The sequence below is a fragment of the Mustela nivalis genome, assembly GCF_964662115.1.
Source record: "Mustela nivalis genome assembly, chromosome: 1".
Taxonomy (NCBI): Eukaryota; Metazoa; Chordata; class Mammalia; order Carnivora; family Mustelidae; genus Mustela; species Mustela nivalis.
The window spans coordinates 11,646,261-11,662,550 of NC_139020.1; the positions used below are offsets into that span (position 1 = coordinate 11,646,261).

Consider the following 16,290-nt stretch of genomic DNA (forward strand, 5'->3'; position numbering starts at 1 on the left):
GTTCAAGCATCTACATACATAACAATCCCTCAAGCCCAAAAGAATGAAACAAACCATGAAAACAAAAGCATCTAGGAATCTATGCTCTAAACTTAGCCCATTCCATTTCCTGCTAAAGTAGAACTTCTCCCACTACTGTCAGCCCTTCAGGGTAGGCATACAGCAGCACCCTGCCTAGTTTCTTCTGGAAACTTTCCATTGTCCAACCCTCAGAGTGGCCAGCACTCACCAAGGCAGGTTCTGTCCTGCTTTGTGGTTAATGAAGCTGGTGGGCCGGCAGCTTCCTCCTGGTTACCATGAGAACGACCAGGGCCACTGGCCCTCTGAAAACGGGAAAGAACAGCCAGTGCAAGACCACACGTTCCCTCCTGCCTTGCAGATTAAAACAGCTGTCAAGCGGGAGTGAAGAATCAGGCAGAGGTCTGCAAAGTGGAAAAGTGAGCCTCACGGTAGAACTCTGAGATGTAAGTACTTTGTCTGTTCTTTTTTGAAAAGCATGCCTAGCCGGGCAGACAGTTTTTCGTAGCTTCAGAATTTCTGCTGGCTGGCAGGCAAGTTCTGCGACCACGTGAACAGCCACGGTGGGCGCCCCTTCTTCTCACAGAAATTACATTTCCTGAACAAAATGTACACTTAACGGGTGACTTTCACCATGAAACGATTTTGTTTAGGCTTCTAGGCACATGAATTGTTCTTTACTGAGATTCTGCCTTTAAAAGGAAATGTTTTCAGTGTCTTCAGCAAAGAGTGAAATGGTCTTCTCATTTAGTCTCTAAGCAGATAAACTCACGTAGGCTAATATTATACAAAAGATATCTCCGTGGAACCTGGGCTTGTTTCTATTTAAAATATTTGGCTCTATTTCCCAGTCCATCTTCAATGCAAAGTTGTAATTACACACAAGAGATGACCTCTTTGCCTTATCGTGATCCCACAGAAAACTGGGAACTTTCAAAACATCAGCTGATACTGTTTCTTTGCTCTGTTTTTATCTAACAGCATTACATTTATTGCTTTTTTACACACTGCTCAATGGAAAACATGGAAAGAGAAGAAGAATGCTTAGATGAGCATTACTCATGGATTGGTTAACTTGGTAAAAAATATGTCCCTTTATTTAAAAGTGAAAAAATACGATAAGTACTATAGTCAAAGGCAAGAGCACGGGGATTTTTTAGTCAAAACTAGGAGTCCTTACACAGTTCTGCATAAATGTTATTGTTTAATAAGCATGCTTTTTAACAGTTTTTTTTTAGCAGTAAGTGTGTTGGCATGAACTGAGTAGAGGAAATGTTTCAGAAGAGTTATACATAATACTCTGTAAAAACCTGTCTTTAAAAACTACCAAAAATATCCAGCCTCGTGTGTTTGAAAAGTTTTTTAATGAAAACAGGGATCTTTGGGAAGTTTTTAACTTTTATTTTTGGCCCAAATAATGCAATATGTTTGAAAAAAAAGATACTTCCATTAAAAAAATTTTTTTACAGAAACGGTATTTTCTGAAAATAATAGGTTCAATAAAGTATTTATGGAAAAGAGTGCTTTTTCACAGCTGACTTGGATTTCCCAATTTTCTCTTCCATACCAGTGTTTGTATTGCTTAAAGCTAGTACACAATCAACTTTTTAAATTCAGTGTCCATGCAGGCGCGGTGGCCAAGTGGTAAGGCGTCGGTCTCATAAATTCAGTGTCCAGTAGATCACGTCTCTGTGTTAGTGGGGAGAACAGATAAGCCACACGGCTCATGGGTATATGATCGAGAGCACAGACCTGGGTGTATGTGCCATGCTGGCGGGTCTGAACCCCAGTGTTCTGATCAGCTGAGCATAGACCAAGTCATTCAAAGGCAAGTCTTGAGAAGTTCGCAGTCATTGGGGAACAATTTCTCATAACGCCATGTGTCAAAGAGAGAAGGCAGTAGCTACATATTTTAGTTAAGCCTTCCCATTGGCTCACTCTCTGAGTTAATCTGCGTCCTACATGCAGAAGCAGCATTCAACTGATGTCCTTATTTTTAAATCTAATTTCTAAATATTCTTTTGTTTTTATTAAGATTTTACTTATTTATCTGACAGAGAGAAAGCACTTGAGCGCACAAGCAGGGGGAGCAGCAGTGGGACAGGCAGAAGCAGATTCCCCACGGAAGGAAGCCCTGCGTGGGGCTGATCCCATGGTCCTAGGATCATGACCTGAGTCAAAGGCAGACCCTTAGCCGACTGAGCCACTCAGGCACCCCTAAACATTCATTTAAAAAAATGTTCCCAAAATGTTTATGTCTACTGGAACTCATTTCATTCATTTTGTTTCCTATGCCTCTAACATGAGTTTGCTATACACCCTTTATGTTAAAGGGCACAGAATCTAGTGATAGAATGTGAGGTATTAGAGTAGGAACATGAGTCTGGACTGGAAAATAACATTATAATTTCCACCACGACTCCCTAGAACATACTTGGCTGCCTGAGTTCAAATCTTAGCCCTGTCTTTCAGGCTCTGTGACCTTGGGAAAGCTATTTAGCCTCTGTATTTCTCCATCTTCTGATATTAAAAATGGGCTCAAAATATCTACCTTTACTGTGACTGCAAGGATTAAATGATATAAAACATGTAAAAGTATTTTGAAGAGTACCTGGGACAAAGAAGCACTCATTAACTGTTATTATTAATCCATAAAGCATATGCATAGTTCCTAATTTCAGTCAACTTTCAATACCACGTATCTCCCACACCTCTTATTTGGAAGTACATTCTCTGTTATCGGTGTTTCTATATTTAGCTGGGTTAATCCTGGGAACACAGGGCTGAGGAGCTGTGTCGATGCAATAAAATGTTGATACAATAACATGTCTTCTCTACCCAGCAGACCAAACTCTCGTGGGAATCAAGAGTTGTGTATATGGCCAATTAGGTTTGAGGTGCTTTGGATATTCTGTCAAGTTGAGCTATCAAGTAAGATGCTAGATACACAAGCATGAAGCTCAGGGAAGAGTGTGGGAGCAGGTTCACCATCAGCATACAGACGATATTGAAGTCCATAGGTTAACATGCAGTCAACAAAAGAATGGTTGTACAAAAGCAAAAACCCCCCACTTACTTTAGGGTTATTTTAGTGTTAGAAAAATTGTGCAGATGACACAGAGACTCCCACTGGACCCACATTCCGTCTCCCCTATCATTACGTCTCACGTATGTATGCTACATACACTTGTCACCATTAATGAACAGATATCAGTACATTATTATTATTAACTAATGTCCACATTTTATTCAGATTTCCTTAGAATGTCCTATTTCTGTTCCAGAATTACACATTACCTTTAGTCATCATTCCCAGGAGGCATTTAAAGACACAAGTCTTCAAGAAAGCAGCAAGGTTTGGGGCGCCTGGGTGGCTCAGTCGGTTGAGTGGCTGACTCTAGTTTTCTGTTCCGGTCGTGATCTCAGGGTCATGGGATCAAGTCCTGCATCCAGCTCCACACTCAGCACAGTCAGCTTAGGATTCTCTCTCTCTCTCCTAAAATAAATAAATCTTTTTCTTTCTTTCTTTTTTTTTTTTTTAAAGAAAGCAGCAAGGTTTAAATTGCTTTTGGTCCCAATATTTGAACTAAAACCACTAAAAGAAAATTTAATTCTTAACTCTTCTAAAATCGAATCGTTGGAATAGTTGAATACAAATGAAAGGAAAAAGCTTAAGTCTTACATTGTGGGGATATAGTTCAACATACTTTATGGAGCCATAATAATGTACAACACTAGGCAGAAGATCTTACTCCCTTTTTATTGTTCTGGAAGCAGGTAATTAAAACAGTAAAGGTTTACAAGACTTTTTTCTTTTTTTTTTTTTTCCTCTCATCTCTTAGCAAAGGGATTACTCTGACTCATTTTCCTTGGCAACCTCACACTCATGTAATACAGGCCCAGTAATTGGAGTAAAGCTGTTCCAGGCTAGTTTTACAAAACTAGATGCTTCGGTGTTCAGTTGTGGGGAGGTCTGCGATGTGGGCTATTAGAGTCCCTCAACTGAGAGCAATTAGGGCGATGGCTTCTAAAGCTCACAAATATCTGTGAGATCAATATCTCCTAACTCTGCTCACTCTTCCTGGAAGGCCTGGGTGGATGGGTTAGGGAGGTGGAAGGACAGGGATCTGGGGCCCTGACTTGGGGCTCCTGGTCCCCGTTCCAAGTGAGTGTGTTTTGCTTTGTGTCCCCAACAGTTACAGGAAAGTTCCAAGGCAACTGCAAACCTAAATGGTCCTCAATGGCAAAGCCAAAGAGGTTGGCTTTGGGATTTTTGCAGATGTCACTCAATGGCTTCCAGGGGCACCCACAGGCATAGGAGAGCAGTGACCAGGGACATCCCCAGTCTGTCCTCCTGGAAGGGCCAAATGGTGCTGCCTGCTCCTCCTTCCTCATTGTGCTGGAGCTGTCCTGCATTCAGTGCAGAAGTGGGGAGAATGGCTCTGTCCCCAGGTCACTGTCCCACTTTGTCACCCAGAGAGGGACCATTTGTGCCCCACCTCTCAGAGTTCTTGAGAGAAGTCCAGGCAGCCTCTGCCTGCAGCTCCACTGGACTCAGCCCAAGGCATTAATTAGTCTGGGCTGAGAAGAGACAGGTGCCATCCTGTCCCTCCACTCATCCCTGCCCGAGGCCTTCACACATCATCTTCACGCTTCCTTCTTTCTTCCTTGACAGTTCCACACATGCAAATAACCGCTGGCTACAGGCCCCCCTCTGAATTCATGAGACGGCTCCAGATGCATCTGTTTAGGCTGGGCTGGGTCCAATTCAGCATGACTACTCTGGACAGTTTTGAGCCTGGTATTTCTGAAAACAAGTAATGGAGCTGAAGATCTAGTTACCCCCCAAACTTGTCAGTAATCCAGGCTAGTGAGAGGAGTAAGACATGAGAAATACCTAGCAAGTGCTGCAGGGCTGTAAACAGAGTTACCTGTGCATTTGGTCTGAAGGGTGTTTTGTCGCTTCCTTAAACCTCTGTCTTAGCTTCCTATTACTACATAACACGTGTCTACAAACGCGGTGACTTAAAACAAAAGAAATTCATTCTCTTCCATTTCTGGAAGTCAAAGTCCAAAACGAGTCTGTGCTAAAGTCAATGTGTCAATATGGCTGATTCCTTCTGGAGCTCCAGGGGAGAATCCGTTCCTTGTGTCTTCCAGCATCTGGAAGTGGCTGGGCTGGCGTTCCTCTGCTTATAGCCATATCACTCTGATCCCTACTTCTATGGTCACATTACCTTTTTTCTTTCTGTCTCCTCCTATTTTCCTCTTAGAAGACCCTTGTGATGACGCAGGGCTCTCCCAGATACTCCTGGATCTCCCCATCTCAAGGTCGTTAACTTCATCTGCTCTGCAAAGTGCCTCTTGCTCTACAAACAGCATTTACAGGTACTAGGGATTAGGACATGTACCTCCAGTGGCTCTTATTCACCCTTCCCACCGCCTCCCCCGGCCCCCCACAGTATCTAGCAGGGGTAAGAAGAGACCAGGAAGAGCGTGTTTTGATCATTGTCTATACCCTACGGCTCCTTTAAACATTTTACGCACATTTAAGTTAGAATGTGTAGAATTAGTAGAAATGGGAAATGGACACTTATTTCCATTTACCAGATTATTTCACTAAGAATGTTGAGGCTTCCCATTCCCCAGAATTACAGAGGAATGGTTGTAAATCAGAGTTGTTTGTTACAAGAAAAAAGGTGCAAAGAAGCATTTTTGCTTTATGTTGAATCTATTCTTTATTCGAATTTTTGATGTAAGGAGTGCATTGAATGAACCAGTAACTTTCTATTTCTTTGGGGTGACTTTGGGATGCCTGGACAGAGCATGCTAATATATCCCTCTATCATTATAATTCTGACTTTACAAAATATCATAGCTAATAATACTATGTATATCATAGTATACCTACTAGTAGTTAGCAGTACTCATGAGTAGCACTAATAGACTATATATATTTCCACATGCATCCTTCTCTACTCGTATTGTATCCTAGTGTGATAGGAATTATCACCCCCATGTCATATTGAGAGAAATGGCTCAGAAAGTCATTTCTGGATGGCTCACAGTGTACTCCCTGTACAGTGAGTTGAACAGGAACCATCACAAAAATACTTTAAATTGTGTCCTCTTGAGATCCTAATTGCATGCTTGAGGCTAATTTTGTCTAAATGTCATCTCATGGAGACATGAACTTTGAGTTCCTCATTTTCTGGATGAGGAAATAAAGCAGATGACAGCAAACCATTTAGCTCCTACTCTATAAATCCAACGAGATCCCAATCATCTCCGAATCACATTGAAGTCAGCTTTGTGCCTCTCACAATGAACCATGTCATGCTCAATGACAGGGAAGTGGCTTTCACCAACAGAGACTGCCCAAAGCGGTATCTCCAGAGGCAGACTCTTGGGAGGGCATGTGAACATTCAGTGGCTCATACCAGGGATAGGGGTGTGCTATTGTGGAATGTGAAGAAGAAAGAAAAGACAACACTTATCACAGTTAAGAAAACTTTAAGGAGAGATCCAAATCAATGTGACTTTCAACATTGCAAACTTTGAAATAGTCAACATCAAAGCTATCACTCCTTTCTTTAATATCATCTTTCATAGTGTTTTATCTGTAACCTGCCTCCCGCAGTGCTTTTGTGGGTCAGAGCCAAAGAAAAGAAAAATGCCCAAGATCTTTTTTCTCAAAGAGCTTCTCAAGGTCCTGCACCTAAAGGGTTCTCATGAGCATCTCGTCCACATAATACAGGGGAGCCGGCACCTCCTCCTTGACCTGCCTGGGAAGGGTGATTGCTCAGCTACGGATGAGTTGCCCTGGACCTGAGAACAGGAGATCTCTTGGTTCTAGGGTCCTCGAGAGGAGTCTCCATCCCACACTTCTCCCCTATTTCTTATTTAATCCTCGCCTTCTCTCTAACAAGGGACACATAGGAATAAGGCTTAAAGTGCAAATACCTTGAGCGAGAATGTGTTTATTTAAATGAAGGCTTAGCCATGTGCCATTAGAGCCTTGTATGAGAGTGGGGTTTTTTTTTTTTAAGATTTTTATTTATTTATTTGGCAGAGAGAGACATGATGAAAGAGGGAACAGAAGCAGAGGGAGTGGGAGAGGGAGAAGCAGGCTTCCGGCTGAGCAGGAAGCCTGATGTAGGGCTCGATCCCAGGACCCTGGGATCATGACCTGAGCTGAAGGCAGACGCTTAACGACTGAGCCACCCAGGCGCCCTGAGCGCCAGAGTGGGTTTTTAACACCAGGCACCTGGATGAGCCCTGACCAAGGAATTAAGAGGAAGGCCCAGCAAGGGGATTCTGGGGATGGGAAAGCTGCTGTAGCCACTTCATAATCTTGCCTGTCACTTGTATTGCCAGCAGCTGGTCTCACTGCCAGCCTAATGAACCCACCAAGGGGCTCCTGACTCAGTGAACTCTGCCTTTTCTCTGGGCGGTCAGGGACAGAATGGGCATCTTCAGGAGTGGAGTCCCAGGTAAGCCAGGCTAGGATGCTAAGAAGGAAACCAAAAGCTTTTCCAGTGCTTCCCGCTCTGGACCCCCTGCCTCCTACACCACATGTTCCTCCTGAGGAGTTCAGGCAGGTGTCCCGGCTGCCTGCCTGCAGGAGGGTAGGAGCTTTGTCCTCATCCCTGCCTACCAAATCCCCCTCTCTTGGTCCACTCCACGCACCCCCGGATTCCAGATACTGAAATAGATTTATCCGGAGAGCCTGGAGGGAGAAGGAGTCGGCAAATCGAGAGAGGCAAACCTTCAAAGAAAATACAAAAGAAAAATGTTCTCTTACTTAGAATCCAGGGTGCTCTCTGTGTCTCTACTCCAATTTCATTTGTGCCCGGCACCTAAATGACCTGCCTCATACCTGGAACTAAAGAGGTCTGCCCTGCTTACGAACTTTCAGCGCCTCCTTTTTGCCTCCTTCAGGGGCCTCCTAAGGGAGTATTTGCATCCAAGGGAGTGTGCAAACCAGGCTAGCAAGGTAGAGCTGAAGGTCCTCCAACTTTCATTATTTTCCACCTCAAATTTTAAAAAAATCTACTGTGTATAGCTTACAATGTAGATGATATATAAATATGATATTTATAATGATTTTTTTTAATAAATGAAAGGTTGTATCTATTGGGGAGGGGCTTTTAAAGTTTTTATTGATGAGGTGAGGATCAGGGTTTGGAGAGAGGCGGCCTGGGTTACTCAGTCAGTTACGCATCCACTTTTGGTCCTGGGATCCCAGGGTCCTGGAATCAAGCCCTGCATCAGGCTCCTTGCTGGGCGGGGAGACTGCTTCTCCAACTGCCCCTCACCCCGCTCTAGTGCTCTCTCTCTCAAATAAATAAATAAAAGGAAAATAAACCTCTCTTCATTCTGAAAAAAAAAAAAAAAAAAAACAGAAGAAGAAGAAGAAAGGAAAAAGGCAGGGGAGAGGGAGAAGAGGTAGGAGGAGGAGGAGGACAAGAAGGAAGGCCACACCAGTTTGGAGACTAAAATCCTGAGCCTGGCTGCAAGGTCCTGTCTACCCCTGCCCTGCCCTCCCTCCAGCCCCAGGGGCTCCCAGATGTGCCAAGCACTCTAGTCTCTGGGGTTTTTCTCAAGTGACCCTTCTATCTGCAGCCTTTCCCCTTCCCTCTCCCCACCCCATTCTCTGCATGGCCCTAATAACACCCTTTTTGGGAGACTTTCCTGGCCTTTCCGGCCAACACTTACTCTGTGTCTTTAATAAGCACCCACCAATCACATTGCCCCCTGCCCTATAATTAGTTGCTCCTTGCTTGTTCTCAGAGTACATGCCAAGTTCCTGGGGCAACCCATTAGACCCCTGGAGTAAGTGAGGCCATCCTATTGCTCTCGGGGTTAGCAACAGTGGGAAGCTTTTTGATGAAATACACTTCAATAGTAAGGTGTAGCTCTCTCTTTGTGGGATATACCCCAAATTCTACATTGTCTCCTTTTCTGGAATTTCTCTCATTTTCGCCCCCTTGGAATCTTCAAGGAGTTTTGCAGAAACACACTTTGAGAACTGCATTTGTGAAAGAGCCTAGCCTAGCTCTCCAAGTTCTGGCTTCAAAGTGGATTTCTTGGGGTGCCTGTCTTCTGCCTTTTCTTCCTCTGTCTACAGTGAAGATTTCTCTTTCGGACCATCTGTTTCTTGCTGGAGCATCTCCTTTGTGTCTGGTCTTTTTTCCCCAGCTTCTTCAGCTGAGTCTTTTCTCTTAGTGCCTTTCCACCTTTGAAATTAAAAGATCCCTTCTAATTTCAATTTAACCCATTTCTGAATTAAAAATCTGAAGTCACTCTTAGTTTTTAATTGCTGTTAGAAGTGGGGAATACCACTATGATGTTCCACAATAATATTTTTTCTCTTTTGTGTTGAGACTACAGAGTTCAAAACATCATTATTCAAGACATTTCAAATCTGTTTTGAGCAAATGGTCCAAATGGTATCCTCCCACCGACAGACACACTATCTCCTTACTAGTAATATCTTCTTATAAACAGAACTAGTGAAGTTTGAAACATTCCTTTTGGAGCCAAGGATAAACATTATCTAAACACTGGGTGTAATCCTAGACTGAGAAAGAATCTGTGTGGAATTTGTTTTGAAGTTACTGATGTCTATATCTGCTCAATTCAGAAATCTTTGCTTTCGTGCAGCTAATTGCTGGTATTAATTGCCGTTGAGATTTCTTCTGTGGTGATACAAAATGAATATTAGGACTGATTCTGAATCATTGCCCTGGTTTATCAACATGTTCAGTGATTTAAAGGCTCAAAGATTTAATGATCATACATGGTTTTCCGTATCTTGCCAGAGAGATTTGGGTGGATTGACACTACCTGTTGATCATGGTTGCATAAAGCCACATATGACGTCTTACAACCTAGGCATGTCAGAAATCTCTAGTGCCCACCAATATGCAGACTGTCCTCTCCTCCTTTGGCACGGTGCTGGATTTCATTTCCAAGCTGCTTGCAGAGAGGGGTGCTACATGCCTAGTTCTGGCCGATGAAATGTGAATGGAAAATCCTACAGAGGATCCAAAGGCCTGGGAGAGGAAAGAGCTAGGGAGGAAAGCTTGAGTCCCTGCATGACCACGTGGAGCAGAGCACACCCTCCCCACCCCCATGGCTCCTTAATGGCATTATGCTGCAACATGAGGGAGGAATCAACCTTTGCCCTAGCTTTACTATGTAGTTTTCCATTTATGGGCAAATTCCAGCACAACATCAGCAGAACAGCATAGACCCGTCACATTGCTAGGCTCCTGCCTATCGTGGGGGTGGGGAAGGGGATCATCTTGGGACATAGGAGGCAAATCCTAATGATAGAGCACACAAAGAGCTGGGATGCTGAGAAAATAATGTGTCAGGGCAAGTCAGAAGTTTCCACCCTACAGGACCCCTCAGCTCCCCTCTCCCACGACTATCCCCATAGCCCATCAATCTCTCGGTCCTAATTTTGGTTTTTCCAAATTCTGATCGCCCTATGCTAATTACATAGGTAACTTTTTTTCTTCTTTTTTTACTTGAGAACTACTGCTTTCCTCAGATACTACCTCTTCCATGAAGCTTATCATGATACCTTTCATTTCCAGGCAAAGTTAGTTGTAGACATAACACCCTATACAAAATGTTGTTATAGTGATTGTCACATCATACTGTGATTATCGATTCAAGTGTCTCTTTACTAGGGAATAACCCCTTGAGGGAGATCTTATTGGCTTTCTTCTAGGTTTCCTGCACAGAGGCTAGCACACAGCGAGGACTCAAAAAAGGTTTATTGAATGAATAAAAAAAGATAGCTTACCAAATGTCAGTGTATTCGTTTCATTGCTTGTTATAGAAATCCAGTTCAGACTGGTTTGAGTGGGAAAAACAAAACAAAACAAAAACCCTGGTTCAAATATTTCAAAAATCAAGGAAGGATGTCAGGCATGGCTTGATTTCAGTGCTCTAGAAGGTTTTTAGGAATCTCTCTCCATTTCGTGCCTGTTCTCTGTTTTGGCTTCATTGTCAGGCAAGCTCACTCCTTCTGGAGACAAGATGGTCACCAGTAGATCCTTATTTCCCTCCTAACTAGATGAGCAACCCCCAGAGGAAAAACAGTTTCTTTCCCCATGATGGTCAAGGGCATAGCTAAGGGCAGGGACAGTGTGATGTATCTGTGCCCATTCTCCTAATTCCAGGCTGGAATCTGCCCACAAATGAATAAACACACAGTGAAACTCGGGTGTTCACAATCCACATTCAACAAATCTAAAAACACCAAGTGGTTTTTTACCCAGGATAAAACCGAAGGAGAAAAATGTCCAACAGCGTCTTTTTGGAAACCCCGTAAGCTTATTATTACCAGGGATATTTGTCCCACTCTGTACCCTATCAGGAGGCCTTCTTGTTTCAGCTTTCAAGTTCCCTGATATCCAAAAGCAGGGAGGGGGTCACCCTGAGGTCCAGCCAGGGCCTTGACTGCAGGGGACAGGGGGTTGCTCACAAATCCCTTTTATGATCTCTAGCCCCACTCATTTCAGGAAATCATCATCCGTTTCCCTTCCTACCTCTTTTCTTTTTCCATGCATGTCTCTGAATGGTACCAGCATCTGGAATAATGAAGTTGGCACTTTTCTCACCAGGTTCCAGGCTGATGGGTAGAAACTTTTCTGCCTCCCTTTTCCCCTCCAGGCTGGGATCAGAGCAAGCCATTGACATTGATGACAGCTTTCCTAGTTCTGGGATAAAAGGGTTACTGGGGCATGAAGACCTAGAAACCTTCAGTGGAATCTAGGACAACTGATCATCTAAAATTATCTTGTAATTAATAAGTTACTGCTCCTTACTAAGTGGGGTAGTAACCACCGCATTTTAAAACTATTTAAAACTGTTAAATCTTGTGTTCAGGAAGAATTCTGGCTCTAGGCATTTCTCAAAGACCTTTCTTTTATTAAAAAATGAACCAATGAATACACTCTTTCAGAAAAGCCTGTGTCAACTTCAAAATAAACACAAAACACTATAAAGCACCTTATTCAGACCCCCAAATGGACTTTAACCTATCTCTCTGCTATGTTCCTATAACCACTGGTATGTTCAATAGGATCTTTCTCAGTTCAGCCTCATTTGTCCTCCTCTTCTGCTTATAAGCTCTTGGAGGGCAAGGGTACGTCTTGTTTATCTTTATTTCTTCTGCTTGACCTTGGCACATGGCCCGTGCTGAACCCTACCTGACTCCTGCCTTTGCTTTCTCTCCCTCCCCCTTTGGTCCTCATAGGTATGCCTGGAAGCAGAATCAAGTCCTTTTGAACACAAGTTCTAGAAGCTTGTTGTCTTCTGGGCTATGTCCCCAGGGCTAGCGAAGTGCCTGCCACCCAGTGAATGCCCAGTAAACATTTGCTGAATGAATGAAGTGTGATGGCTGTGAACTAATGTCTTACCTTCTGTTCAGGTTTATTGGTTGAGCTTCGGGTTAGTCTCCCTGCACTCCAGCCACCAGCTGATGAACTTGTGCTCTCCATCTTCTACCTGACCCCAGCATTTTCAGCTTTGCCCTCTTGAACTTCCCTTTGCCTTGCTTTGCCACCTTGTGGCCTCAGCTTGCACCCTAAGTGGTGTATGTCTGCCTTGCTTCTTTCCTGCTGTCACATATTCAGCCTCTCAGACCGACCCGTGTATCCCTGCTCAGCCCTTCCTGCGGGGGTCCTGTCACTAGCCGTGGACTCTCCAAGTCAGAGATCTCGTTCCAAGTATTTTGCCATGCCCATGGTGCTTTGTACATGCAGATGAACTGAATTGTCTCATTGGTCAGTTCACAAGAACTGAATGGTATCTTTGATCCTGCATCTTTTGGTCATCTGTCAGCTAACTCAGGGGAAATTATTTTTACAAGACTGAAAACCTGGCACCTTACTTCATAACGGGTGTCTCATTCCTAGCTCACCATAAAAGAAGACCATGCATCTATTATATGCCAGGTACTAGGGCATTTTCCTCCAGATCGGACATTGGCATTACTCCTAAAACCATGCATACGCTCCTACCTTATTTAGATCATTGATCGCTGCTGATATATTGCTTCGTTTTGGAGCCCTACACTAAGCTATTTGATAAAGTCTGTTTATAACATTTGTTCCGGGGAAGGAGCAGATAAGCAAGTTCGTTGTGATTAATTGGTGTGTGATTAGCGTTTTCACTGTCTATGAACACAGTTAAAATCTACTCTAACACTTACATTTGTAGGAGAGCAGGAATATATCAATGGATCTATAAACAGATTAATATGAGGGGGGGCATGCTTGTCTAGTTAGAAATTAAAGTTTATCATTAACTAAATGTTTCACTGGTATTCATGCTATGTTGTTTAACAGGTAGCACTTGGGGAGCTGAATCCAACACGGAAGTGTTTGTCTCCTGAATTCCAGGAAGTCCGATATTGAGGGGGAGGAGGGAATGTGCATGTTCCAGGGACTGCCAGGTACTCAGTCCACAAAAGACGTTTGGAGAATGTGCACAGTCAAAGCACTACAGATCCCTGCCCACGGACAGCAGGGTACGCCGGGGTCTCATCTCGGGCACCCTGTCTTGCTCGCTGTTGGTGTGTTAGTCTGTCAACAGACATCACAGGGAGTCTTATGTCTCAGATGAACAGATTGGCTGCTGTCTCTCATGGGGCTCTGAGAAAAGATAGTGTCTGCACTTGGGCTCCATGCATTGCCTGCCTTTGATAGAACTATGAGAGAGAGGAGGTTACCATGGGTTATCTCAGGGGTTCCTTTTCTATCAATTGCATATCTCTTAAGACATCTCAGCACCCAACGTGGGGCTCAAACTCAGGAGCCCGAGATCAAGTGTCCCAGGCTCTACCGACTGAGCTGGCCAGGTGGCCATAAGCTATACATTTTTAAAGAGAGCCTGTGATAACCAAGCTGCATATTTTCCTTTCAGGTGAGTTCCAGTGAACTGGCTCACGAAGGGGAAACACACGCTTGGTGGCACACGCTGAGATCAGAATGGCACCACCTCCTGGGCACAGGGTCCTTCTGGTCGGCACGCTGGGCATCTTTGTTCTCCACTGCTTCACGGGAGGGCAGAAGAACAGCACGCTGATTTTCACCAAGGAAAACACCATCCGGAACTGCAGCTGCCCTGCAGATGTCCAGGACTGTGACTACAGTCTGGCCAACTTGATGTGCAGCTGTAGAACCGTCCTGCCTTTAGCCCTCCAGCAAACCAGCTACAGTGACCATCTGACCATCTGGTTCACAGATGCATCAGCCCTGGGCCTCCTGTTGAACTTCACGCTGGTCCGGGACCTGAAGCTTTCTCTGTGCGGCACCAACACTCTGCCCACCGACTACCTTGCTATCTGTGGTCTGAAGAGGCTTCGGGTCAACACCCAGGCCAGGTGTCTATCACCAGAGCAGAGCTCGCTCATGCTCAATGGTGGGGAAAGGGAACCCAGAGAGCAGCCCGTGTGGTTCCCCAGAGGCTGGCAAACATGTATGTACATCTCCTTCTTAGATCTGGCGCTTTTCAACAGGAAATCATCATTAAAAGCATACAGTATTGAAAACGTTGCCAGCATTGCCAACAATTTTCCTTACTTTTCTTACTTTGAAACCTTCCCAATTTTAAGCAATGAAAGCTATGTCGTCACGTTCATTTACTAACGTTGTAACAGAGGCCAGCCTTCAGGAACTTTGGCAAGCTATGGATAATTTGAACAAGAAAGCTGGGAACAAGCCCATGGGCATCCTTACCTACAACTTCACCTGTCTGCCCAGCCCCCATTCACCACAGAGCCACACATACACCAGCCCTCTCTGCTCTACTCTTTGCTCAACCTTGGGAGTGATTTCAAAAAACAAAAAAGGAACAAAACTCAAAAAACCCCAAACCAACCAACCAAACAAAATGATCTGTGTCCAGAAAGTCTTGAGAGCAGCTGGGTCTGTGCTCCTCGGGGGTCTGTGGGGAAATGTCAGATCAGATATGGAGAAAGCAATACACACCAAGGACTGCTTAGCGGAACTGAGCACTGGGGATGACCACCAAGGAAGACATCTTCCTTCAAAACAATACCTTCCTTTTATTCTGCTTCATTTTGATACAGTGACTGGAATTCCCCCAAGAAGAGAAGGATAGATTTCACAGGTTTTGGGACTGTGAGTTCCGCACAATGATTAGGTTCTCCTAGACTCATATTTTCCAACATATTTTCCAAATACCTCTTAGACCGATACTTGCCAAGCATATATGCGCTGAGAAAGGGGAGTTTTAAGAGTGGAACAGGTCAGGTTGGGGTGGGACCTTAGGGCCAAATGAGAGCATTAAGCTTAGAGGAATGTGATACAGAAATGAAAACCAGAGGACACAAAAATCAATGACATAAATCTCAAAATTTTGCTTAGAGCAAGGCCTAAACGCAGGGAGTTTCTCTCTTACATCCCTTTTCTTTCATTCTTTTCTTTGACTACTTCTTTGTCCCCACCATACAATGTCACCTTTCTTCTCCTATTTTCCTCATCCTCTCTCTCCCCTTCCTCCTCCTGCTCCAGAAATAAGAATTTGGATTAATACCATTAGAACTGCATTTAACACCACCAGGGGCTAGCCTGGGAATCTAATAATCATTTATAATGTTATTCTTATGGGAAAAGATGCTCATATGACTAAAAGAAAATTAACCAAAGAACTTTTAGGGCTCAGTCCATTCGGATGTTTAACTGACATGATTGATACAAAGTGGTCTGAGGTATTACAACAAAAGGAACCAAAGCAACATATTAAAAATAAATAAATAGGGACGCCTGGGTGGCTCAGTTGGTTGGACGACTGCCTTCGGCTCAGGTCATGATCCTGGAGTCCCGGGATCGAGTCCCGCATCGGACTCCCAGCTCCATGGGGAGTCTGCTTCTCTCTCTGACCTTCTCCTCGTTCATGCTCTCTCTCACTGTCTCTCTCTCAAGTAAATAAATAAAATCTTTAAAAAAATAAATAAATAAATAAATAAATAAATAAATAAAAAGGAAACTGATCTTAGTGTACCAAGAAAAATTTTCTTCACAGACTCAATTTACCACTGAGATACAATGTAAAGAATCCATGGCAATTATGATACAAATGTCCAAACTTAGAGTGCAAGGAACTAGAAACATAATTGCATTTATAATGTCATAAGGGTAAGAAAGAATTTTATTATAAAATAACAGGATGTCTTGGGGTTGGTGATTTCAGATCACACTCAACACTTTTTTCTCTTACCCTTAA

At 43.7% G+C, this 16,290-nt stretch overlaps 1 protein-coding gene across 2 annotated transcripts; it reads left to right on the top strand.

Moving 5' to 3' along the window:
• The first annotated feature begins 200 nt into the window (after positions 1 to 200).
• EPCIP (exosomal polycystin 1 interacting protein) lies at positions 201 to 15,817 on the top strand. 2 transcript variants are annotated; one of them, XM_082724058.1, is made up of 2 exons: positions 201 to 464; positions 13,966 to 15,817. In XM_082724058.1, exon 2 carries the CDS (start codon positions 14,031 to 14,033, stop codon positions 14,688 to 14,690), a length of 660 nt encoding a protein of 219 aa, XP_082580184.1. In that variant the 5' UTR covers positions 201 to 464; positions 13,966 to 14,030; the 3' UTR covers positions 14,691 to 15,817. The 2 variants fall into 2 exon arrangements, with proteins under 2 accessions (XP_082580184.1, XP_082580185.1); XM_082724059.1 differs by lacking the exon at positions 201 to 464 and adding an exon at positions 13,410 to 13,495.
• The last annotated feature ends 473 nt before the right edge of the window (positions 15,818 to 16,290 follow it).

Coding starts and splice junctions, on each gene's coding strand:
- EPCIP (XM_082724058.1), top strand. CDS start 14,031: ATGGCACCACCTCCTGGGCACAGGGTCCTTCTGGTCGGCACGCTGGGC.